Genomic DNA, 26,773 nt, shown 5'->3' on the forward strand with positions numbered 1-26,773 from the left:
TCCTAAGGGTCTCATTAGCGAACTTCACCGCATGGCGGCAAACTTTTGGTGGGGAAGCGATGACGAGAAAAGGAAGACTCATTGGGGGACATGGGAAAAACTTTGCCGTCGTAAGTCTAAGGGGGGTTTGGGCTTCCGGAACCTCGAGTGGTTTAACCAAGCCCTTCTCGCGAAGACCGTATGGCGAGTTATCCGTTTTCCCGACTCCCTTGCCTCGCGGGTGCTAAAGGGGTGTTATTTTCCCGAATCGTGCGTTCTCAACTCAAATTGGACCTACAAAGCGTCTAGCATTTGGAATGGCATGCGTTGGGGACGAAGAATCATTATAGGAGGCTCTAGATGGAGGATTGGAACCGGTGAATTGGTTGACGCTAAGAGAGACCGTTGGCTCCCTCGGGACGGGGGGTTTTGCGTTCGGGACTCCTCACGAATTCCGGATGATATGAAGGTGTCGGAGCTCAAAGACGACTACGGGAGATGGAACGTCAATCTCCTTCGGAATGTCCTTTGCGAAGATGATGTGGAAGCGGTGCTACGAATCCCGGAATCCCGGTCGTCTTCTTTGGATGGTATTATATGGCACTATAGCTCCGATGGAGATTATTCGGTACGGAGCGGGTATCGGGTTGCGAGCGACTCGTGGTGTGTGGCGGGTCCCTCCTCATCTCGAGATGTGGAGGATTGGTGGGGGCGTGTTTGGAAGCTCCGGGTGCCGCCGAAGGTTCGTATGTTCCTTTGGAGAGTGGCGAAGGATTGGATCCCTACCGTCGGTAATCTCGCGAAACGGGGTATGATGGTTGACCCCTCTTGTCCTCGGTGCCCAAAAGGTAAGGAATCTACCTACCACGCTCTTTGGGAATGTCGGGAAAGCATCATGGTGTGGAAATCTCTTGGTTGGTGGAAGATGATCAAGAACAACTTTTGTGGGGAGACTCTCGATCTCCTCATGCACCTTACCTCGACTCTACCTACTCAAGAGGTTGAGCTCCTCGCTATGGTTCTTTGGGGGGTGTGGAATCGCCGGAATAAAATGATACATCACACACCGGTGGGCTCTCCGGCCGATATCATCAACGATGCCATTGGGTTCCTTGGTGAGTTCCGAAGTGTGTCCGGTTGCCCAAACGTTACTCGGGCTGCTCCCCACCAAACGCCCCGGTGGCCTCCTCCTCCTCCGGACACCGTGGCGGTAAGTGTTGACGCGGCGACCGGGAGCAACGGCGGGAATGGCGGAGTGGGAGGTATTTTCCGGAATTCTTTTGGTGTTGTTCTCCTTTCCTACAGTGCTCCGCTACACCGAAGTTACACGCCCTTGATTTCGGAAGCGGTGGCGATTCGGCGAGGACTTGAAGAAGCTCTAACTCGAGGGTTCAAGCGGGTGTTGGTGCAATCGGACTGCGAGACGATGGTGAAATTTATTCATGCTACTACGGCGCCGCCGACGGAAGTTGGTCTTGTTTTGGTGGACATTTTTAGCATTATGAGCACTTTTTGCTGGTGTAAAGTGGTTTTTATTCCACGTAACTGTAACTCTATTGCTCATATCCTTGCCAAGAAAGCTCTTTATTTTGCCTCGGATGTAATTTGGAACTCTTTGCCTCCTCTTGATTTACAAGAGCGAGTTTTGGCGGAAATGCCTAATGATATCTAAGGTCGGAGACCTGTTTTCTCAAAAAAAAAAAAAAAATAAAGCGATCCTGGACTATCCTAAATAAAAAAAAAAAAAAAAAAATAATCCAAATAGATCCACAAGATAAGATAAAAATCCAACAAGATCCACAAGATAACAAAAAAATCCAAAAAAATAAATAAATATAATATAGAGGTATGAAAGGAAACAAAACCCTTGTTCTTCTCTTCCCTAGAAGCAAAATATAAAAAGAAAGCTCCTACGCGTTCTGAAGAAGCCCAAGGATTTGTGCTTCTCTCAATTGAATAGCATGGAAGAAGAGGGTGACTCCGAAGATGAAAACGATGACAGAGATAAAAATGATTCAAAATTGCACTCAAGTTGAACTACAAATTAGGTAATTAGTCTTTTGAGTTATTTGAAGTTTTACAACCCTAATTCTCTAACCCTAATTCAGTAAATAGGTAAGAGAGGTTTGATTCGCTGTTCGTCGATTCGGTCCCAGGCTGTGTCGCAAAGTCGGGATGGTGGTTCGGTGGTCTGCTGAAGAGCAAACAAAGCTGGAGAGAGGATTGATCGGTATGTCATGTAGAGTTTTTTTTTTTCCTTCGGTTTATGCTACATCATTATCATTATCGTTAGCTTCTTGTGTAAATTATCACAGCGTAAATTTCGTTTTCTAGGTACGGTCATGAACCCACGATTGTCCAGTTTTAGAAGATTGCAGCCGAGCTTGCCGAGAAAACGTTCACTCAGGTTACATTTTATTTACACTTACGTGCCCACTTTTATATGTTTTATTTCCCTGCTTTTAAGAAATCACAATGTCCTAAGCTTTTCATTATGTTATAAACAGAAGTGTTTGGTATTGAGAAGTTAAATATAGATTATTTGGGACTCATAAACAAGCCCTTCATACGCCTTTTGTACGAAAAGATCACAAAAGTAGAAAAAAAGCAAAGAGAAACAGAACCACCACTTCAGGTGAGCCTTGATTCTCTTGAACAAGGTTTTAACAGAGAGATAAAAACTTTCAGAATTTTTTAGTTAATTTTTCACTTATTCAACAAGTTAAAAACTAAAACTTTAACACAATGTTTAAAAAGGCGTTCGTGAAGCGCGCCTCAGAGCGTGGCAGCTCTTATCCGACAAGACCAACTCCACCCGAACGGCATTCTCAACTGAATGGCGTAAGGGTGGAGTCCACCCGATTTGCATTTCTCACGCCAAAATGGCGTGGGTTCTAAATTGCTTTAGTGTCGTGCCAAATATGGCGTGACTATTCACTGCACTAAATTTTTTTTATAATCCCTACAAAGTTTATAATTTATATATTTGCACTGATTTATAAAATTATATCATATTTATCCTTAAATTATTCATATTTTATACTTCAAATTTATTTTCAAATACAACATTGACATTTGGAATTTGGGAAAAACTAAAATGACATTAATATTAATACCGAAACGAAATAACATTACAACGACATCGAAATGAAAAAAAGACATTAAAATAAAAAACACGATACAACAAAATAAAATTGAAAATAAAATTACAACACATAAACTAATACTCGAGAAAATTAGCGTCGGATCCTCCAAGACCGGTGAAATATTGCGAATATGAATCGGAATTAGGAAGTGGTATTTGAGATTGTTGTTGTTCGGCTCACTGTTGCAAAAGCTTGGCTTGTTCAGCTTCCTAAAATGTACGAACATGAGGATCTGATACTCTATTTAAATTTATTTTCGTTATTTTATTTTCTTCTTTGATCGTTTTCAAATTATTAGCTTTATCTATATTTTCCAAGAGGCGTTCCCTCATATCACTTGTTTTCTTCAACTGCTCAAGAAGTAGTTTATTTCCTTCATCAACCTTGCTGATGGAGGACGTTGCTTTGTCATCCGTTTTCATTTTTAGTTTGGCTTTTTTCACTCCAATCGATCGCTTAAAAGGAGATGGCTGTCTAACGGATTCAGGAGCTTGTTGTTCGGACTCCGAAAAAGAACACGAACCTCGAGATGTTTGTCTGGCACTTGAGGCTCTGTCTTGAAATTTTTCAAAAATTTTTAATGATGTGCCACACATGATCAAACTTCCAACCTTTCTTGAATTTTTCATCATCTGCAAGCAACACTTTAGCTTGATCTTAGCGTGCCCATTGAAGTCAACATAGAAACACCACCATTGGAGGTTGAACTAGAGGAGAATGATGATACACGATTTCAAGAGTTTTTCACTCGCTACAGAAAAATAAGAGACAGAGAAACACATATCGCGCTTCGAAATGCATTGATCGACCATTTCGGTGAGAGAGATTCTAATTCGGATGTGTAATTGTATTTTTTTTTTTTTTAGTTATTTTTTTGTATTGTATTTTTGCTTTAATAAATATTAAATTTAGTTTGTGTTAATTTGTATTTTGAATTATTTTATGGAGTAATATTTTATTATTAAATAATGAATAAGTGATATAATTGAAAGATATTAAATAAATATAAGGGTATAGAAATAAATAAGAGAAAGTTGAACATAAAATTAATATTTCAATTTGATGTAAAAAATAGAGTTCTGTTGGAGATGAGTTAGTGTTTGATGTGACATGTACTGTCAAATAGAGTAGAAAATAGTGTAATCGGGTGGAGTTGGTCTTAAACCTCATCTTTTATGGGGTTGAGGCGTGCGCAACAAGGCTTGAGCCTCAAAACGGTCGCCTCAAAAATAGCCTCAGTTTAGGCCAATCTGAAGTAAAAAGTTAGATTTTATTACTATTTTTGGGTTTTTTGGGCATGTTAAGAAACCCTAATCTAAAAAATAGAGATTGCCCTCGATAGGAGTAAATTAATACATTTTCTCATTTGAATCTCCACGGTACAATTACGTAAAAGAATTTTTTTTTTTCATTTATTTTTTTTCCTCTTTTCCCTATAACCACCACATCTTCATCTCCCGACATTGACACCGTTTTCAATTTTAGACTTTGTGTTCATATTTCTTATTTGTTTTAATTACTCCGAATTATTTTGTAATTTTTTTATTAGTTAGTGATGATTATGGTTATGTTGAATTTGTTTATTAATTTATTACGAAATTCTTATGACTTGTTTTCAATTTTAGACTTTGTTATGAATTATTTCAAATTTTCATTTAGATCCGGGAGTATGTTAGTTTAGATCCGGGAGTATGTTAGAGTTTGTGAATATGATTCATGATTGTTAGTTTAATTTAATTTACTAAAGGTGATTTGTTAATTTGTAGGTTACAACTTACAAGAATGTCGGCCCCTGACCCAGCTAGGAAGTATTGTACGTCCGTGCTCGGAAAAAGTAGCGCCTACCAGTGTATATTTTGCGATCACATTATGGGAGGCGACGGCATCACGAGAGTGAAAAACCACCTAGCACATGTAGACCCAACCAAGAGTGTTACATTCTGTGAAAAAGTCCATCCTGAAGTACAAGCAGAGATGCGAGGTTTACTTGAATGCAATGTCGTAAAAAAGAAGAAGAAATAGTCGTTGGATTCTATGATTCGCAAGACATTGAATAAAAATGTTGGCGTGGCCGAATTAAACGAAGAAGAAAACTACGAAACCCAATTACGAGCAGTGATGTAGAGGTCACGACAAGAGACGGCTCAGACAGAATGGGAGGATCGGACGATGTCGAGGCCTGGCAATGGTTCTGCGGGAAAATTCTCAGCCTGCTGCTCCATCATTATATAAGTCTGTAAGTGTTAAGAAAAAAAAAATTGACGAAATGGTGGAGCCGAAGAAGAAAACGGGCTTGAAAGATCTATAACCAAATTCGTTGTTCACCAACATGTGCCGGCGAGTAAGGCGGACTCGCATGAGTTCAAAAGCATGATTGTGACCGCTCAAGATCTAGGTATTCCTCAATTCGTGATCACTAATTGTATTTCCATATTATCGCATCGCATTGCATGTGCTCTTGAAATGTTAACGTGATGGGTATTGACATATTGCAGGTCCTAATGTTCCTATACCATCACCGTATGAAATTCATAACAAGTATCTCAATATGAAAGTTGCAAATGCGGAGAACTACATTGAAGAACAAAAGAAGCGGTGAGTAAAATATGGATGCACCATACTCACTGATGGTTGGATGGGGCCGACCAGACTGAACATCCTCAACATTATGGTATATTGTGCTAGTGCAACAGTGTTCTTAAAATCCATTGATGCATCCAAGCATACGAAAACAGGGGAGTATATCTACGGAATATTGAGGTCAGTGATCAAAGAAATCGGAAGACAAAATGTCGTCCAAGTTGTGACCGACAACGGTTCAAACTACAAGAGTGCCGGTTTGAAATTACAATGCAAATACAATGTGTACTGGACACCTTGCGCCGCACATTGTCTAGATCTGATGTTTGAAGATATTGAGAAGAGAGATAGTGTTAAGCAGACTATCAAAGCAGTGAGAGATGCGACTAAATTCATCTACAACCACATCATTGTGCTGTCCAAGTTACAGGACACATCCCCAGGTGAAATCATCTGTCCCGACGCAACATGATTTCCACGAACTATCTAGCTCTCAGAAGTCTCCGAGAGAAGAGAGATGCGTTGAAGACGATGTTCAGTAGTCAATGATGAGATGATTCCAAATTGAGTGCAATACCTAAAGGTAGATCAATATCCGAGACTTGTTTAAACCCCAAGTTTTGGCATTCGGTGGACGATTGTGTGCCATATTCGATCTGATGTGCACCACTCTTCGGTTAGTGGACACTGAGGTGCATCCCACGATGGGATTACTATACTACGTCTTACAAGAGATGAAAAAAAGTTGGAAGCGATGAGTGGGAAAAAAATGGGTCGTCGACATCGTGAACCACATATTAAGTACTCAAATGGAACATCCACTACACATTGCAACTTTCTTCATAAATCCATAGTTGCTGTATAACCCGGATATAACCATGAACAATACTCACATGGTCGCTGTCACAGAGGTGTTCGACTTCTTGCATTCGGATCTTGATGCGGCCACTCTTGGGAGAGAGGTATAAAACTATAAACAGGCTTCTCGAGTCTGCTGTACGGTAGACGATTCCTTTGTTTTGTGTGGACGAGGGAAAATGTACTCCAATTCCTCTCACAAGCAGAGGCGGATGAAGTTTGTGACAAAATTCGAATGACCAACGTCTGTAAAGTCGGGGTCCAATTTCCGTAAAGCTTCCACCACTCACCTGCAATCATGTGACATAAATCATATCATGTCATTTCTTACCATTTCATGACATAGTTAATGCATACAATTCATCTCACATGCTTACTTGCACAAAGGGTGCCTCGTGCCGAAACAACACTTCTTTGTGAGAAGTCCCCTCGAGCGTCTCCAAATGCGATTAACTGTAATTAGAAAAATCAAATAAGACTCATATATTCATAATATGATATAGCTTGTAACAATTTATAGTTTTATACCTCTCTCCCAAGAGTTAACCCATCAAGATCCGGATGCAAGAAGTCGAACACCTTTGTGACAGCGGCCATGTGAGTATTGTTCATGGTTATATCCGGGTTAAACAGAAACTTTGGATTTAGGAAAAAAGCTGCAATGTGTAGTAGATGTTACATTTGAGTACTCTATCTGTGGTTCACGATGTCGACAATGCATTTTTTCCCACTCATCGTTTCCAACTTCTTTTTCATCTCGTGGAAGACGTAGTATAATAATCGCATCGTGGGATACACCTCAGTGTCCACTAATCGAAGAGTGGTGTACATCGGCTCGAATATGACACACACTTCGTCCATCGAATGCCAGAATCAGGGATTTAAACAAGTCTCGGATATGGATCTACCTGTAGGAGTTGCACTCAATTTGGAATCATCCCACCATTGACTACTGAACATCGTCATCAACGCAGCGCTCTTCTCTCGGAGACTTCTGAGAGCTAGATAGTTCGTGGCAAATCTTGTTGCGTCGGGAAAATGATTTCACCTAGGGATGTCTCCCGTAACTTGGACAACACAATGTTGTGGTTGTAGATGAACTTAGTCGCATCCCTCGCAGCTTTGATAATATGCTTAACACTATCTCTCTTCCCAATATCTTCAAACATCAGATCTAGACAATGTGCGGCGCAAGGTGTCCAGTACACATGGTACTTGCGTTGTAATTTCAACCCGGCACTCCTGTAGTTCGAACTATTGTCGATTACAACTTGGACGACATTGTGTTTTTCGATGTTTTTGAGGACTGACCTCAATATTCCGTAGATGTACTCCCCTGTTTTCGTATGCTTTGATGCATCAACGGACTTTAAGAACACCGTTGCACCAGCATAATAAACCATAATGTTTATGATGCTCAGTCTGGTCGGTCCCATCCAACCATTAGTGAGTATGGTGCATCCGTATTTTACCCATCGCTTCTTTTGTTCTTCAATGTAGTTCTTCGCGTCTGCAACCTCCATATCGAGGTACTTGTTATGAATTTCATACGGAGTTGGTATAGGAACGCATGGACCTGCAATATACCAATATACATCATGTTAACGCTTCAAGAACACATGCGATTCGACAATATTAAATTACAATTACTTATCACGAATGGAGGATTACCTAGATCTTGAGCGTTGACTATCATGTCTTTGAACTCATGCGAGGCCGCCTTACTTGCCGGCACATGTTGGTGAACAAATAATTTTGTTATGTTTCTTCCGAGCCACGTTCTCTTCTTCAGCTCCACCATTTCATAATTTTTTTTTTCTTAGGACTCGCTGACTTAGATAATGACGGAGCAGCTGGTGGAGATTTTGCCGTAGAACCACTGCCGGGCCCCGACATCATCCGAGCCTCCCATTCTGTCTGAGCCGCCTCTTGTCTTGACCTCTTCATCACTGCTCGTAATTGCGCTTCGTAGTTTTCTTCGTCTGATTCTTCCACGCCAACATTTTTAGTCAATGTCTTGCGAAGCGTAGAATCCAACGACTGTTTCTTCTTATTTTTTACGACATTGCCTTCAAGTAAATCTTGCATCTCTGCTTTCACTTCAGGAGGGACTTTTTCACAAAATTTGACACTCTTGGTTGGGTCTACATGGGCTAGGTGGTTTTTCACTCTCGTTATGCCGCCACCTCCCATAATGTGCTCGCAAAATATACACTGGTGGCCGCTACTTTTTCCTGGCACGGGTGTACAATACCTCCTAGCTGGGTCGGGGGCTGACATTCTTGCAAGTTATAACTTACAAATTAACAAATCACCTTTATTAAATTAAATTAAACTAACAATCATGAATCATATTCACAAACTCTAAATGGTTCCCAGATCTAAATGAAAATATAAAATAATTCATAACAAAGTTTAACATAACCATAATCATAATCATAATCATTACAAAAAAATCATAAACATGAACACAAATATTAAAATTAAAAACAATTCATAACAAATTCTTCTTAAATCAATAAGCAGGTTCAACATAACCTTAATCATCACTAACTAATCACAAAATTATAACATAATTCGAATTAATTACAAAAAAATTAGAATCATGAACACAAACTCTAAACTTAAAAACAAGTCACAACAATTTCTTTACAAATCAATAAACAAGTTCATCATAACCTTAAATATCACTAACTAATCAAAAAATTACCAAATAATTCGGATTAATTACAAAAAAATTATAAATATGAACACAAAGCTTAAATAAACACTACATTTAAGTTCACAACTATCAATTTATACTTAATCTTCAAGAATTATCAAGACATTTGAAAAATTAAACTCAAAATCATTAAAAAAAAAAACCTTTAACACGTCGGGAAGCTCACGAGAAAGCGGGATTCCGGCGGGATCTGGGAAGAAACCAGCTATGTCACGTCGGGAAACAGGCGGCTCGGCGGGATCCGGACGAGATCTGGGAAGAAATAAGCTAGCTCGGGGCGGGATTCGGGAGAGAAGAAACCGGCTTGAATGGCTGAATTTTTGGGGAATAAAGGTATAAATACCCGGTTTTTTTAAGTGAACCGGACCGGGAAGTGAGAACCGGGTTCCTTCCCGGATCTCTGTTCGATTCCCCTGGAATCACCGGAAACTTTCGGTTTTGGTGGTTCCGGTGCCGGGGACTTCAAAAAAGGGGGAACCGGACCGGTTCCTGTCCGGTTCCCCCGGAATTTAAAACCTTGGTTTGAAGATATTTGGAAGATAGATAATCTTAAGCAGACTATCAAAGCAGCGATGGATGCGACTAAGTTCATCTACAACCACAACACTGTGATGTCCAAGTTACGGGACACTTCCCTAGGTGAAATTATCCGTCCCGACGCGATAAGATTTGCCACAAACTATCTAGCTCTCAGAAATCTCCGAGAGAAGAGAGATGCATTGAGGACGATGTTCACTAGTCAATGGTGGGATGATTCCAAATTGAGTGCAACACCTACAGGTAGATCCATATCCAAGACTTTTTAAAACCCCAGGTTTTGGCAATCGGTGGATGAAGTGTGTGCCATATTCGAGCCGAGGTACACCATTCTTCGATTAGTGGACATTGAGGTGCATCCCATAATGAGATTACTATACTACGTCTTCCATGAGATGAAAAACAAGTTGGAAGCGGTGAGTGGGAAAAAATGGGTTGTTACAAAGGTGTTCGACTTCTTACATCCGTAGTTAGATGAGGCCACTCTTGGGAGAGGTATAAATTCTTACTACGTAGTAGATTTTTTTTCCTACGAGGTATATGAAATTATGAATATAGGAATCTTATTTGATTTTGTAATTACAGTTGATCGCATTTCGAGACGCTCGAGGGGACTTCTCACAAAGAATTGCTATTTCGGCAAGAGGCACCCTTTGTGCAAGTAAGCGCTTTGTAAAGTGTATACATAAACTATGCCATGGAATGGTATGAAATGAAATTATGTGATTTATGTCACATGATTGCAGGTGAGTGATGAGAGTATTACATAAATTGGACTCCGACTTTACAAACGTTGGCCATTCGAATTTTATCACAAACTTCACCCGCTTTAGCTTGTGAGAGGAATTGGAGTACATTTGCCCTCATTGACACAAAACAAAGGAACCGCCTAGCGTACAAAAGACTTGAGAAACTTGTTTTCTGCTCATACAACATGAAGTTGCAGCTCTGAGAAATAACTTGGATTCACGACAACAACACGACCTCGATGGAGCCTTTGGATATCATCGAAAGAGCTTTCGAACGTTCGGGGAATGACAATGAGGGAGACGACGAAATGCTCCGCTGGATTGACGTAGTTCACATGGACAACGTCGATCAAAACCCGGATCCGATAATAGCTCAAGTGGCTCGAGAGCATGGAGTTGATCCGGAGCGAGCGCTTAACGAGGAAGTCCAACTTCAATGCGAATCTAGAGGCAGTTCGGATTCAGATGGCGAATGTTTAGGTCGCAGATCGGGCGGAGGAGGTAGAGGTGAATGTGGATCAGGGGGAGGTGGTGAAGGTTTATATCGTGTTGGAGGTTCATATGGTGTTGGAGGTTCATATGGTGATTTCAGAGGTGCTCAAGTTGGATACGCACCGTCGGAAGAAGATTATGATCGTCTTCATCACCATGCCTTTTTATATTCAGGATACGGGCGCAGAGGTATGAATGATGCCATGTCATTTACGTCTAGCAATGACGTTGATGACTTGTCATACAACTTTGGATCGATATCAATTGGTCCTCAAGTCACGGAGTCCTCGTATGATAAAGGGTCTTCCAGTTATAACCAGGATTACTATCCACCAACAACTCTAGCTCCTGACATGGTGTGACCATTTCCAATTTATCTCTTCCACTCTATGTCTGTTGCTGCAACTCAATACGAGTACGACAGTCACTTGGACAAGTATTTTCATGCACATTCTCATTACATGAATTGGTATGATTACTATATAACCGCTGCATATGGTCGCTATCCAGAGTAGTCTTTTTATTTCTTTTATGTTGAATTTGAATTATGGTATTTGGTGGATTGTGTTGAACTTTATCATTTTGGTTTGTACTATTGAACTTAGTTTTTGTTGTGTTTGTATTTTGGTAATGTATCGAAACATTGTACACTATTTTTAATTTTATGAAATTCATCTTACGTACTTCGTATGTTTTTTTTGTATATTTCTTTTAAGGATTCCTCTTGATAAATACAGTATTTGACGGTATTCCTCAACGGTAACGGTAAGTTCAATGGTACCGGTTTCTTTTTTTTCCTGCTTTCCACAATATTCCTTTACGATACCAGCGGTTACCAGTAAATTCTGAACATCGGAACGGTAACGGTAACGGTATTTCAATCCTTGCTCTGAAAAATTGTCCTTCATCTTCGAAACTCTGCGTCTTTTCCTTCTTCTTCTACTCTATTATTGTCTCGCTGTTTTTCCATTCAGTAACCCCTATGAAATCCTTAACGTACCCTACCCAAAACACCAGTTTCAAACCACCACCATTATCCCAAGCTTGATCCTTTTACATTGAATCCATATCGGCATATATAATGACGAGAAAAAGCCTTGCAAAAGGTCATGTAAACCTTAAAAGAAACTCTAAATCTTATCTTCTAGATGAAATGCGACCCTGCCGGGGTAATAAGGTTGGGTCTTTGCCCCTCAAAATTTTGCTGGAGAAGAAGCCTGCAAAAACTCAAAAGGCTGTGTCAGAATATTCAAGGTCAAGCGCAAGGATCCAAGAATGAAGAGTGGCAATGCAAAACGGCCGAGATCCAGCGGTGGTAAAGGCTCCGATTCACATTGTGACGTGAATGATTGTGGTGGCTCGAAGGCAGAGAAACCCAATCTCGGTGAGTTCTTATTGTTTTACATTTGGATTGAACGATGGTGTTAAATTCTAGATTGAAGGTAGGGTTTTGCATACTTTTGTGTCCCTAAATGTTTACAGGTTTCCTTTAATAGAGATAAGAGAAATTGCATCATCTATCACCATTACATAATTTTTCTTTTCAATTTCCCATCAAAACCTTAATTTGGCCAAAATTATCACTAACTCATCTGTACAAGTACCATTTTACCATCATGTTTTTTATTCTGAGCATTTTCTCTCTTGACTATTTTGTTCCCGCCTTCTCTCTTCTTTATTCTTTTCAGATTTCTGTCTGTCTGTCTCTCTCTCGCTCTCTCTCTCATTTAAACCGTCTGTTCTTTCTCTCTCCTCCCAAACAAAAGCCGAACCCACATCCATTCTCTCTCTCTCTCTCTCTCTCTCTCTCTCTCATCTCCCAAACAAACGCCGAACTCAAACAACCTTCTGACTCCTTCATTTTATCTCGCGCTTTTCTCTCTCTCTCTAAACAACCTTCCGCGTTTTCTCGCGCTCTACACCCTTCCGAACCCCCAAATACAAACCCTAATCCCATCTCAAAATGGATTTAAATAGCGTTCAGAAACCCAAACCTTCCGAACTCGTAACGCGAAGGAGTCCTAGGACAAAATCGAAGGCACCGGAGGAGTCATCCTCAACTTAAATGGCCGCCTCCCTCTCGAAAAAGAAAAATGAAGACTTTGCCCAAACCACACGGGAAGACGTCCGTGAAGAAGCCGCGGCATAGGGTAAAGCAGACACTTAGGACGTCTGATGCCGAAGACAAAGAAAACACCAAGTCGTTGACCCAAACATCTCGTAAAAGAGCAACATAAAAAATTAGGTTAGTTTTTGGGGGTTTTCTCATTTTCTCTTTATTGTTGGATTTCAGTTTAGTTTTGGGTAATTGATTGTTGATTGAGTTGTTGATTGATTTGTGGATTATTGATTGAATTGTTGAATCTCGGTTTAGTTTTGGGTAATCGATTGCTGATTGAATTGTTGAATCTCGGTTTAGTTATGTGTAATTCATTGTAGAGGATATTATTGATTGATGTTTGGTTTATGGTGCTTATTGGTGAGTTATTTTTTTATAATTTTATTGAGATGGTTAAAATGGTAAATAAATAACCAGATTGAATGTCTCGAAACATAATAAAAGATGTCAACAATTGTCATCAATTATTGACATCGAAGTTAACAATTGACACCAATTGCTGACATTGATTTCAACAGTTAATGGCAATTATCGAAATCTATATGTCAACAATTGATGGTAATTATCGACATCTATATGTCAATTATCGTATTTGTTGATATCTACGTCCACTACCACCCAGATTTGTTTACCATTTTAACCAAAACATAATTATACAACAATAACTCACAATAATCCACAAATCCATAAAAATAACCCTAAATTAGAATCATAATCATACAAATCAATCAACAATTCAATCAATTACCCAAAACTAAACGGAGATCCAAAAATAAATCTTCATCTACAGCATCACACGAAGCTACCATGGGCTTCACCCTATGTTGCAGCTTCTTCGCAGACGTCTTCACCTAAGGTTTGGGTGAAGTGGTCTTTTTTCCTTCGATGCCTTCACTTTTGTTCGTGGACTCCTTCATGATACGGTTTCGGAAGGTTGTTTAGATCCATTTCGAGATAGGATTAGGGTTTGTATTTTGTGGGTTCAAAAGGTTGTTTGGGCTTCGGAAGGTTTTTAGAGAGAGAGAGAGAGAGAGAGAGAGAGAGAGAGAGAGAGAGAGAGAGAGAGAAAGAGAGAGAGAAATGAAGATGATGGTTTAGGTTTTCAGGTGGTTACAGATGAAAAAATGAAGATGATGGTTCTTTGGTTTTCGGTTTTTGCAAGGTTGTTTGGAGAAGAGCGGGGGAGGGAATTGGAATCAGCGTTTGTTTGGGAAAGAGAGAGAGAGAGAGAGAGAGAGAGAGAGAGAGAGAGAGCGCTAATGGTTTAAGTGAGAGAGAAATAAAGAAATGAGGGAATTCAAGGCGGGAATTAAATTGAGCGGGGAGAGAGAATGCTAAGAATAAAAAACATGAGGGTAAAATTGTACTTGTACAAGCGGCTTACTAGTATTTTCGGTCAAATTAAGCTTTTGGTGAGAATTGAAAAAAAAACTTATCAAATGTTGGTGCTAGAGACAATTTCTCAAAAACAAATAACTAAATTCTACCACTATTACATAAGTTTTTCAAATTTCACACAAAAACCTTAATTTGGCCAAAAAACCACTAACTCATTTGTATTTTTCACTATCATTTTACCATCAACTATATTTTTTCTTACAATCTCAAACCAACCCACACCAACTCTTTTTAATGAGCATTTGATATTGTCAAGTTTGAAACATTTTCTCTCTCTCTCTCTCTCTCTCTCTCTCTCTCTCTCTCTTCTAAATCTCGTCCATGGTCGGTCATCAAGCATTGAAACCCTCGGCTTCTAAAACCCCCACCCAAGCGTTGAAACCCTCACCCAAGTTCTGAAATCATCGTCCCTAAAACCCTCGTCCAAGTTTAGCACACGCACAAGGTCCTTGCCCAAGCTCCGACGCCAGATCCTCGCCGAAACTAAAGCTCAAGGTTCGTTGTTTCTTCCTTTAAAAAAAAATTCGTGGTTTAAAAAGTTCTATATCATTTTTATGGATTGATTAAAGAGATTTAAAAGTTCTATTTGGTCTGGGTATTTGCACCAGATTATCTTAATCATCAACGAAGTTCATTATTTGTTGACTTTAGATGTCAACAATTGCCGTCAATTGTTGACATCTAAAGTAAAAAAATATGAACTTTGTTGACATCAATGTCAACAATAGAGGGAAATTGTTGACGTCTAAAGTCAACAAATATTAACTCTACGTATATTTTTTTTGTACGTGGTGATGGCGGCTATTTATTTACTATTTAAGCATAGTTGAACTTAGGTTGAACCTGCACGAGAATATATCTTTCAGAAAACTTAGGTTAACTTTGCTAGTTTGATGCAAATTATTTACGTTAATTTGGGAAAATCACCATCCAATAATATTGTTGGTGTTGCATACGCGATGGCTGGTTCCATGAAACTTCTTGAGACAACCAACGACGATACGTTGGAAGGTTATTTATATTTGAGGAGGATGAGGAGGAAATATGACATGGAGAAATTACAATTGATATTGGAAATAAATGAAAATCCATCGGAGCTCGAATCTCAAAGGGTTGGATCCACTCGCAACAGCCATGATAGTGGTTGTGTTGGAAATCCAACTAATAGAGTTTTCGATAGAACATCTATACCCGAGTAAGGGTGTGGTTCGGTCCTAACTCCTTAATCGGTAATTTGTTGTAGGTTCGGATTGGATGACATTAGGTTGTCAGACTATGAGACACAACGACATCGACAACGACAACGACAACGACAATGCTCTCTATTACGAAACTCCCATCCACTAATAAATTCCCATCCTCCACCATGATACTCCGTTCCACCAATAAATTCTCATCCTCCACAACGATTTTATCCTCTACCACGATCCTTTCCTTTGCCATGATCCCATCCTCCACTACGCAATTCCCCTCCTCCACCATGGTCCTCTCATCCACACCCACAAAACTCCCCTCTTCCACCACCATCTCCGCTGAATTCACATAGCGTCTCAAGTTCATCTATTAGGAAAGGCGCAAACATGGATGACACTCTTATTTTGGATGGTTATTCCCCCGTATTTATTGAGCGTCGTGCACTGTACGTTGATAAAAAGACTTTACATAAATACTTGATGTTGTTCGCCATAAACAACAACTTCACATATAAACAACGAACTCGGACAAAAACACCTTGCACGTTGTTTGTCCGTGAGAGCGTTGTAATTGGGTTGTCTTGGGCATAAGAAATGCTAACACGCCTATTTATCAAATTAGAAGGTAAACTCTCTTTGTTGAATTATGTATGAAATTGAATTAGGATAATTAGCCCTCTGTTTGTTGACATCTAATTTCAACAATAGATGTCAATTGTTTACATCTTAGATGTCAACAATTGATGGTAGTTGTTGACATCTAAAGTGAATAATTGACATTAATGTTTTGAAACTAAGTTTTTAATTTTCATATTTTAGGTTTGACAATGATCACAGTTGTGCCCTAAACGTAAGGCAATGATGTCACCCACAAGCGACGAGTTCTTTACTAGGAGAAGTGGTGAAGCATAAGTGTATTGATCCAAGCGTGAGTATGTACAAACCGAAAGAGATAATGAATTACGTGCAAATTGATTACGAGGTGTCTATGTCTTACATAAAAACTTGGCGTTCCAGAGAGCATGCTCTAAAGTCCTTCTACGGCAATTCCCAAGAGTCGTACGCATTCTTACCTAAGCTAAGGTACATGATCGACACTAAGAATTCAGGTTCTTTATTTTACCTTGTCACTGGTGAGGACGACATATTTTTTTAATTTTTTCATGTTACTCAGCCCATGGAGAACGGGGTGGAAGTACCTTAGACATGTTATTATCGTCAATATTACTCATTTGAAGAACTATTACAAAGGAACGTTGTGTACAATGTGTGGGATGGACGAAAACAAGCAAAATTTTCAACTAGCCTACTGTATTGGTCCTTTAGAATGTAACGAGACTTGGATTTACTTCTTCGCGAAATTGAAGGACACAATTGGGGGTACGGGATGAGCAAGTATTTGTATCTGATAGGCACACTGGCATATTAATGGCGTCAAGACGCTATTTCCGAACTATGATAATGGTTTTTGTATGTACCATCACCACGATAATTTGAAGACTACTTTCAAGGGGATTACGAATGAGGTGAAGTGGAAATTTTACGGTGCCTCAAAGGCATACACTCAACGGGAATTTGAAAGTTTCATGGTCTGTTGGACGCTGAAAATCCCGAAATACGTCGATACTATGCCAATGATGTCAAGTACCAAAGGTGGGCACGGTGTATGTTTAGGGAAAAGAAGTACAATATCATGACGAATAACAACCCGGAGTCATTAAATGCATTAAACGTAAAAGTTAGATCGTTTTCAGTTTCGAAGTTGATGGATTGGCTGGGAGAGAGAAGCATGAAATGGTTTTATGAACGTTGAGACACTGCAGGAACTTTTGACAAAAGTATACCAAGCTAGAGAATACAAGTACATTGCATACGCTGTTTGAATGGAGTTAAGTGTTGACATCTATGTCAACAATAAACATCTGTTGTTGACATCTATATATCAATAGTTGATATTTATTTCAGTTTTTGTATAAGATTTTACTGAAATATTTTTGTATACTAGGTGACACCATCTTCACTCGACGAGTTTGAAGTAGTAGACAGAGATGAGATTGTATATGATGTCGTCAAGTTGAGAACTATATTTCTGAGTTCTATTCTACGGACTAGATTCGGGCAACCTATACAACTGTATGTCATCTTCACGGCGACATTTCGAGTTGGAATATTCCCCTCGAGGTGGAAAATACAATAGTTCTTCTGTCTCAACACAAAGCACGTGTCGCCTGTAGGCCCAATATTGACTCCAACCCGTCGAAAAGTTCCAGCATCTCTTGCTCCTTTTCCTCATTCTTTGAGTGGGCTAATCGTTTTGGAAAAGGAGGCGGCGTCTCGAATGAGCGAGTTTCGGTTAAAGCTTCCTTGTTTGTACTTTGGATTGGGGGTTGCAGATTCTTGTCTCGTTTACCCTTCGCGTTGTTCTTCGCATTTGACTCAATGGAATTGCCACTCCGCAATGTGATTACTTTAGCGTCCTCTCGTGGATTAATTTGCGGTTGTGATATGAGTTTACCTGATTTCTGAGCTTCTAACCGGTTGAGCACTATAGCCATTTGCCCGATCTGATTATCTATGTGTTGAAGATGTGTGTCGGTCTTTTGCATATATGCTTCAATTTTCTATGTGAACTGTGTTTGAGACATGCAAAGAGCTCTGGCCATATCACTTAATGACATTTCTTGCCCTTGACCTGGAGCTTGTTGACACTGCTGAAACTGCATAGGCCCTTGGCGTTGATTTCCCTCGCTCAGATTGGGGTGATTCCTCCAAGAGCTATTGTATGTATTTGACATTGGCTGTCCCGGGAACCCACCAAGTGCATTAGCTTCTTCAGGTGATGTCTCTTGCAAAGTTGGGCACATATCTGTGGGATGGCCCACCACCGCACAAATCCTGCAAGGTCGTTGTTGTTGTACTTGTCCCATAGCAAGTTGTTGAACTAATGAGGTAAGTGTAGAGATTTGTTGATTAAGTGAGGAAGAATCAACCTCATTAACTCGTTGCATCGAGCTTCAACGCGTTCCAAACTGTTGGTAATTCGCTGCCATGTTGGAGATAAGTGCGCGTGCAGCGTTTGGTGTTTTATTAGCTAATGCACCTCCGCTAGCGGCATCAATCATGCTCATCTCCATCGGTAATAAGCCTTCATAGAAATACTGGATTAGAAGTTTCTTAGCAATCTGATGGTGTGGGCAGCTTGCACATAGTCGCTTAAATTGCTCCCAATACTCGTATAGCGTCATCTCTATCCACGTAGTCACAGATCCCGGTGGAATGAAATAGAGCCAATTCCTCGCAATATCTGCAAGTGAGAATGGAAAAGCTTTCAACTTGATTTGATTTACTATGACTCCGGCTGGCTTCATACTCGAACACACAACATGAAACTCCATGAGGTGCTTTTTTCGGTCCTCTCCGAGAAGACCATGGAACTTGGGAAATAGATGAATAAGCCCATATTTCAGCTCGAAACCCGCATCGTTTGTCGGAAACTGAATGCACATCGGTTGTTAGTCTAGAAACGGGGCTTCCTACTCCTTTAGTGTACGATTGTTATTCACCATTGTTTCTTCCACTTCCATATTCTCTTCTTTGAAAAGTGGATTAAACTGTGCACTAAACGCTTTGATTCTTGCTAGTCTTTCGGTGATCTCGCCGTGAGACATACACCTGAGACAAATCAAATAAAGATTGAGAAATAAAATAAATAAAAGAAAGTAAAAAATATATCAGAAACTATTTCCGCGCCCCCCGGCAACGGCACCAAAAATTTGACGGTGTCCTGAATACGTCAAATTCAGAACCTCACTTTCTAACAATAGTATAGGGAAAACAAGGGTCAATCACACAGAGACACGAATAGTTACGATTCTTCTATTTTTTCAACTAAATTAACCGGGGGATCTTTTCTTGTAACAATAATAATAAAAACACGAGAGAAAATTAACTAGAACAATCAACGAATAAAAATAACGAGAACTTTCACTATTGAGATGAATATGGTCAAGGGATTTCTCGTCACCACTAGCCTAACATGAATTTCCTATTGCGCCATTCCTCCTAATATGTTTACTCAATTACCAGCCGTTAAACACCAAAGTTCAATTTTTCATAAGATTTGCTCGAACCCGAAAGCACGAATTCTCACACTCAATCCTAATTAATTCCTAACACACGTTATTGAACTAACCTAGAATTGACAATACTCTCTAAAAACCGACTAATCGAATTTAACTAATCAAGCGTATTAATTAATTCTCTCCAGACTCGCACATCTTTATATTTGCCTACATTTGCTGGACTTCCACATCAATTTCATTCTTGATCTCCAAATAAATCTATAAAAACATTAACACATCAATTAGATACATAAATATAATTTAATAATTAAAAATGCATATGAATCCAATGTAAAAATATATAGATTTAACACCCTATCAGTGACAAAACTCTTCGATCTGTTCAACTCATTCATTATCCTAATCCAATTAGATAATTTAAATAAATGAAAGCCCATATAACCATTAATCCATGAAACAATTCTAAGTTATAGCATACGAGCATGACTAAGTAATTAAAAAAAACATAAACAAGCAAGCATGGTTATATTCGGTTTCATCGTTTCCTATTTGATCCTATAAATAAAAACAAGATGAGCCCAATACAATTGACTCATCGATTCGGTTTGAGCCCATTCTTATGTCCCACGAAAAATTAATCAATATCAAATTATTTATTTTTCTATATTTTAAAAAATAAATTTATTTAGGGCCCATTACTGTGTCTCATTGAAAAATAAATCGATATCATAATCATTTACTTTTCTATGTTTTAAAATTAAAAAAATCATTAGGGCCAAGCCCATACAATTAGTTAAATAAAAAATTTAAAAAAATAATTTTTTTAATTAGTGGGCCGGTGGGCCCACTTAGCTACTGATGAATCCTACCATCCCTAACTAGCCATGGTAGGCCTGGACTTGTTTGAACAAGAGCCGTCACAAAGGACGGCTCAAAGGAGGGCCGTGAGGCCGTGGACGTGGGGCTGGGCGGACGACCTTGTGCTCGTTCGTCTATCGCCGCCGTGGTCTCGTGAGCCGTCGGTGCTGCTTCAAGTCTCCATCGTGGTTCATCGGTGGGTATGGGTTATGGGTTTATGGTTGTGATCACAGCTCCTCAATCGTCGGATTACAAACAATTATAAAATTACATAAAACTTATACCCTTTAAATTTCGGGTGTCCATAAAATCTAAAAAGCAATAATCAAATATTCTAGAGCGATCAAACCAAATAACAATTCATATTAAATTGAATGAAAAATAATCACATATGATTTCATTCAAACCATATTAAATTAAATTACGAGAATGAATTGATCAATTAAATAAATCATCTAGCTCTGATACCACTTGTTGATGATTGTTCACACCTCATCATAACCATGCGGAATAAATTAATTATGCTACTTAGCTAACTAATTAAAGTTATTTAACAAGATCTAGATTTATTTAATTAATATCAAATCATGAGAGCAATTATCAAGACTCAAATTAAATAGACGAGTTATAAAACAACTTACTGGTTTTTAAGCTTTTGAAATGGGTTCACCTTCTACTTCTCGTCTTCCTCTCCAATCTTTGAGCTTCGATCTGATCTCAACCGGATATCTTTGAATCTGTTGGATCTCTTTGGATGACACTGTAGTTTTCGAAACGTAATCTCCGGACTAACAAGAATACAATGTGGGCATAGTCTATTGATCTCACAAGATCTAATTATTGAGTTTCATATCTACTCTTATGTTTCTAAGAATTGAATCACAACATTACGAGGGAGAGGGAGAGAGAAGAAAATTCGTCTACCTCTATGATGTTGGGCGAATTTTTGCTTCTTCTGTTGTGTCTATGGTGTTCTCCTTGATCCTTATTTCCTATTTATAGTGGTAGAAATGAGATATTCTAGGAAGCTCCTAGAGATATTTTATTCTCCATTATTCTATCATATTTTGTAGTTAATCATGAGCCGTTGGATCTTTAAAACAAATCCTACTTTTTCTCTCATCCATCATATCAGAATATAGGATATTATATTTCTTTATTTTTCTCATATATTTAATGAATCTAGATATTTGAGAATTATGATGACAATATCTTATTGGGAAATTGACAACAATAATATCATTTACTTGTCACTTACCAAAAATAAATCAAAACTCAAATATTGACATATTTAATACCAAATCGGTCACGAATTGCAACAAGTTCATGACCAATATATCTCGATTTGATACTAGATGTATCAATATATGGGTTTTAGTTGATTTTTGGTAACTGACAAACAATTTGTATTATTATTGTAAATTTCCATACCTTATTTCCTTATTTAATGGAGAGAATATATCTACCATTATTATTCTCCAAGATATTAGGAAATTAATTATGAGAGAGAATAAATGATAATATCTTATTTCCTGATATAATGGAGAGAGAATATCTCAACCATTACTATTCTCTCTCTTATTTAATTAGTTACTTGATTTCTTTTCCGCAAATCTAGCAACTAATTAAAGAGAGAATATTGGGTAATTAATACCCATAGTAGGCGCCCAACTTCATGGTCATGGGCCAAGAAATTTAGAATTTGACAGTTTCCATAAAGCCTAACTTGAAATTCAATCAATTATTTACTTGATCTAATAATAAATCATTTATTCCACTATAATTAATCAATTCGGAAAATAGACAAATTTTTTAATGAATGCTGCTAAACAATTTATACTTGTGAGATTGTAATAATATTTATCTTTATTATTACTAGAGAGTTCTTGTCCGTTTTAGTCAGAGCCGAATCGGGGACTATGTACCTTGTAATATAAGCTCTTACAAATCCGATTAAAAGACGAAATAGTCATTTCTCTTTTCAATCGATTCGTTCAATCTTGTTCAGTACTCCACAAAGTAATTCAAGACTGCACTCTCCTTATTACTAGAATTATATTTACTCATCGTGACGAGTGTCCACTGATCTAGTCAATTCGTGATCAAGATCTTCATGGTTCAACTTGTATCGAGTAAGGTCAATTATTCCGTTATACATTTCTCGATACATATATACCCTAAGCACCGTTGCTTCCCCAGCGAAAAATTCTTCCGTACGTTACTTACTACGAAACTGCTAGCAATCTATCGATTCTGGAATCAACCCTTAGGTGAGTGAACATTGACCTTCTTTCAAGAAGGTTGTATTCCATATTTGTCAACTACTTTCTTCTTAGATCACATTCCGGATTTCCAAGACATAAGTATCCCAGCATCTCAATAGCCTTTAATGAATGAGTCAAAGAACTCGGTGATATTACCTAAAAGTCCATGATCACTTCAGGATTTAGATAAAGTCTCATTGTTGTTGTCAATGGTGCCTACAAGAAGAGTAGTAGTCTTTATTTATGTACATTTGATGTAATAGAGTCTCATGAAAAATCTTGCTTGTAACTGCTGAATTATTAATAAAATTTGAAACGTTCATTCATTCTTCCTTGTCTGTTTGAAGCTTTATGATAAACTATAGTCTTTAGTCCTTAAACAAACCCAACAACAAATGAAGAGTCAAATATAGATTTGCATGAACAAACTCTTCATGGTTTGCTTAAAACGGTATATTCACAATCTAAGGATCAAATGGCTATTGATCTCAGTATGATTGTTAGGAGAATCTATGATGTCTAATTATGGGACATTGAGAGTTGGAGACTCTATAGTTCTTCCTAGGTATCTTCTGAAGGTAATGAATTGACCAGTGCACTTCTAGAGACAGAATAAGAACAAACCATTTAACCTCTTATGTCTCGAAGTCACTACGTATGAATTGCATCGTGCTCACCTCTATCCTGAAATGAGACATGTCATTTCATAGCTTACGTATTCTCATTTGAGAAATTCGGAGTTCTAGATTCACTATGTGATATAGACAAGACCTATTGGTGAAGTACTAAGTTATGTAGATGTCATGAGTAACTTTGTGAAGATCTCATAGATATGGAATTCATGTACAAGATTGTTGAAATGCAATTTATATCACATCATGCTTTGTTCCTTGGAATGTGAATAAATGAACTGGCCAATGTCCAAATTGAGTCATGAATCTTTTGGATGAATCAATGTGACTTGTTAGCACCTCGTCAATACATTGTTTCTAACTTATTCACAAGTGACAAATGAGTTGAAGAAATAACAACTAGACGGGTAAAATGGTAATTTTATAAATCCCATCTAGTTGATATTCATGAAGGGTAAACATAGATAATATTCAATGGATCCACTCATCACAATTAAGTATAATTTTGAGTAGAAAACGTATTCATTTGAACCGAGAGATTTTCAGTGTCAATTTTGTATTGGAGTCAGTTGACATTAAGCGAGAACTTGGAAAAAGTTTGTGAACTTTTGAATCCAAGTATGCTAGCTCAAGCTTTGTTCATTTGGATCCATGAGGTCACTACCACAAGTCATTAGAGTAGGATTAGTTAAACTCGGTTTCTAAGTCGAGTCGGGAGTTGGATGTTATAATTGACTCGATATACGTTTCCTAAATTTCACAGCGCAGTCACAAATCAGGTCGAGACGAGCGAGAGCCGGCAGAACTGAACACGTCGAAGCCGGAAAAAATAGAGAATTCAGGAAAAAAAAAAGGATATTAAAGCTCGATCACACTCGTCAGTCATTTATCGCTTTATTGCGTTTGACTCGAGTTATTTTCAGTTATTTGAGATTTGTATTCACGAATTGTTAATTATTTAATTAAGAATGTTCGAGAATTTAATTTCTGGTTAATTAATTCAAAATTCTCGGTTTGTGTGATTTCGGATTATTTATTTATTTAAGACTCGTTAAAATAATTATTTGGATTTTATTTCGTACTCATTCTCTGGTACGAATTCGTACGAGTCTTGAATAAGTTTAAATTCCGAAAAGCCGGGAAATAAGTTAATTAAATTCTCGAACCCCTGAACCGACTCGCAGTGATTTCGATAACGAACCTTAAGCTTGACATAACCTCCTGAATCATTGACTAATGAGATTTCAACTTCGGGTTTTAGTTTCTCGACGCTTCAGAACGTGTTAACGCTCCAGGACGTATAGAGTCTCGGAAATCGTGAAAAGCAAGGAAACTCCGGAACTCAACCAATTTTCAGAAGATCTATTCCGGGTAAGTGTGGAGACTTAAGTCAACTACATACCAAGGGAATAACCATGTTTACGTGCATTATTGCTTGTTAGTAAACAAGAAAAGGAAAAGCTTTAAAATCGAATAATCTCAAAGATTAAGGCTTCGGCTGCTTTTCCTGAAAACTTAGCGTGAGTTCGCTCAATAAGTTCAAACGTAAGATTTGTGAAACCCAGCCTCTGTTACGTGATATAATCACCCCGAAGGTTTTGTGCTTGACCCGTTAGAACGAGGGAGACAGGAGAGCCGTGTTTAATACTCGAATTCGAATCGAGGGTAGAAGTACCGGGAGTCATATCCCGAGTCTTCAACTTAAAACACTAACGAGCATAAAAGGGAAATGATAATTCTTTCAGGATTTAACCCGAGCCGCTCTCATGTAAGTAGCATAGGTGTGTACTCTGAGTGCAACAGAGTACCCGATTGTTGTGTCGATGGTACCAAAATGAAATGAACCCTGACGGGCTATGAGGGCTTGGGGGATGGCGCTGAGTACTCATTTATCGGGAAGTCGACCAAGAGTCGCACCCGATCTTGATGCCAGGTTATGAAGACCTGAAGAATGCACCTTGACGGGCTATGAGGGCCTGGGGGTTGCGCCGACGTCGAATGAAGTTGGTACCATTAGTGGATCCCAGACAGACGTTAAAACTCTTAGGCCCGCCGGACGACTGCTGCTCGAAGTCTAAGGCCGGTCTCTTATCGTTCTGAAGGTTATAGCGGGGGATGTGTGTAACTTTAAAGACGACAAGTATTAGTTAGAGTATGCACGCATCATTCATACTCTAGAACTTGTTAGATTTGCATCCATGCATTCTTATGTGCTTGTTTGCACGTCACATGTTATCACATGGCATTAGTCGCTTTATTTTCTAAGTTAAACTCCCACTTATTGAGTCAATCGACTCATAGTTTTACGACCCTTGGTAATGTAGAGAAGGGCAAGGCGCCGATGTGAAGAAAGAAGTTGAATACGAAGACCAGACGTGTATCTCTTGACCTTTTGGCTAGTGGAGACTCACTCGGGATCAACCTCTTCTATAGTTATAACTATATTTTGTTGAACCCTTTCGGTAAACTACGCTCATATAAATATCTCCTGTAATTATACGTAAACCCAGGAGCTGTTATGTAAATATTGAGTCATAGTTAGACTCAAAGTTTGAATTGAGAAAAACGAAAAAATTTACTCAGGTTTTTATATAACGACTTATAATACTTATATGATATCGTATTACGTTTAACATAGGTATTATGATTATTATGTTTATTGGATTCTGTTTCTATTGATATGAGATATATTATTATATTGATATTGAGACTTGTGACGTAATCCACCGTCACGGCTCATGAACCGGCGATGAGAGGTCGCGGGTCGTGACAGTTGTTCACTAGTCATTGGTAGGAAGACAAAAAATTGAGCCCTACACCTATCGCTAAATCCATCACCGAGACGGTTTTGAATCCGAGATTTTGGTAATCTTTCGATGAATTATGTGCGATTTTTGTGCTTTGTACACCACTCTTCAATTGATTGATACCGAAGTTCATCCGTCAATGGGATTAGTGTACTACATGTTCCATGAGATGAAGAAGAAGTTGTCTACGCTCAATGGCAAAAAATGGGTTCTCGACATTGTGGATGGTAGATGGACTAGTCAGATGTGTCATCCATTACACATAGCATGTAAATTTATGCTCGCAAACAATTCGGTCATTGACATTTTTCTTTTATTAACATGTACTTGTTTTGCAGTTTTCTTTCTCAATCCAAA

The 26,773-nt window shown here is 38.6% G+C and overlaps 1 protein-coding gene and 1 pseudogene across 9 annotated transcripts; one reads left to right on the forward strand and one right to left on the reverse strand.

Annotated features, from left to right (window-relative positions):
• Positions 1-1,730: 1,730 nt before the first annotated feature.
• LOC149393191 (uncharacterized) lies at positions 1,731-26,189 on the forward strand. 9 transcript variants are annotated; one of them, XM_089617544.1, is made up of 6 exons: positions 1,740-2,027; positions 2,136-2,209; positions 2,314-2,386; positions 3,554-3,941; positions 4,892-5,520; positions 5,621-6,082. In XM_089617544.1, exons 1-4 carry the CDS (start codon positions 1,966-1,968, stop codon positions 3,684-3,686), a joined length of 342 nt encoding a protein of 113 aa, XP_089473670.1. In that variant the 5' UTR covers positions 1,740-1,965; the 3' UTR covers positions 3,687-3,941; positions 4,892-5,520; positions 5,621-6,082. The 9 variants fall into 9 exon arrangements, 5 of the variants coding, with proteins under 5 accessions (XP_089473669.1, XP_089473671.1, XP_089473672.1 ...); XM_089617543.1 differs by lacking the exon at positions 3,554-3,941 and having other exon boundaries at positions 1,731-2,027; XM_089617545.1 differs by lacking the exons at positions 3,554-3,941; positions 4,892-5,520; positions 5,621-6,082 and adding an exon at positions 25,934-26,189 and having other exon boundaries at positions 1,737-2,027.
• On the reverse strand, positions 18,395-19,441 carry LOC149393192 (uncharacterized; annotated as a pseudogene).
• Positions 26,190-26,773: the final 584 nt, after the last annotated feature.

Source organism: Urtica dioica, chromosome 6 (assembly GCF_054948205.1).
Source record: "Urtica dioica subsp. dioica isolate 48M chromosome 6, U.dioica_male_clone48M_v1_H2, whole genome shotgun sequence".
In the NCBI taxonomy this organism is placed as follows: Eukaryota; Viridiplantae; Streptophyta; class Magnoliopsida; order Rosales; family Urticaceae; genus Urtica; species Urtica dioica.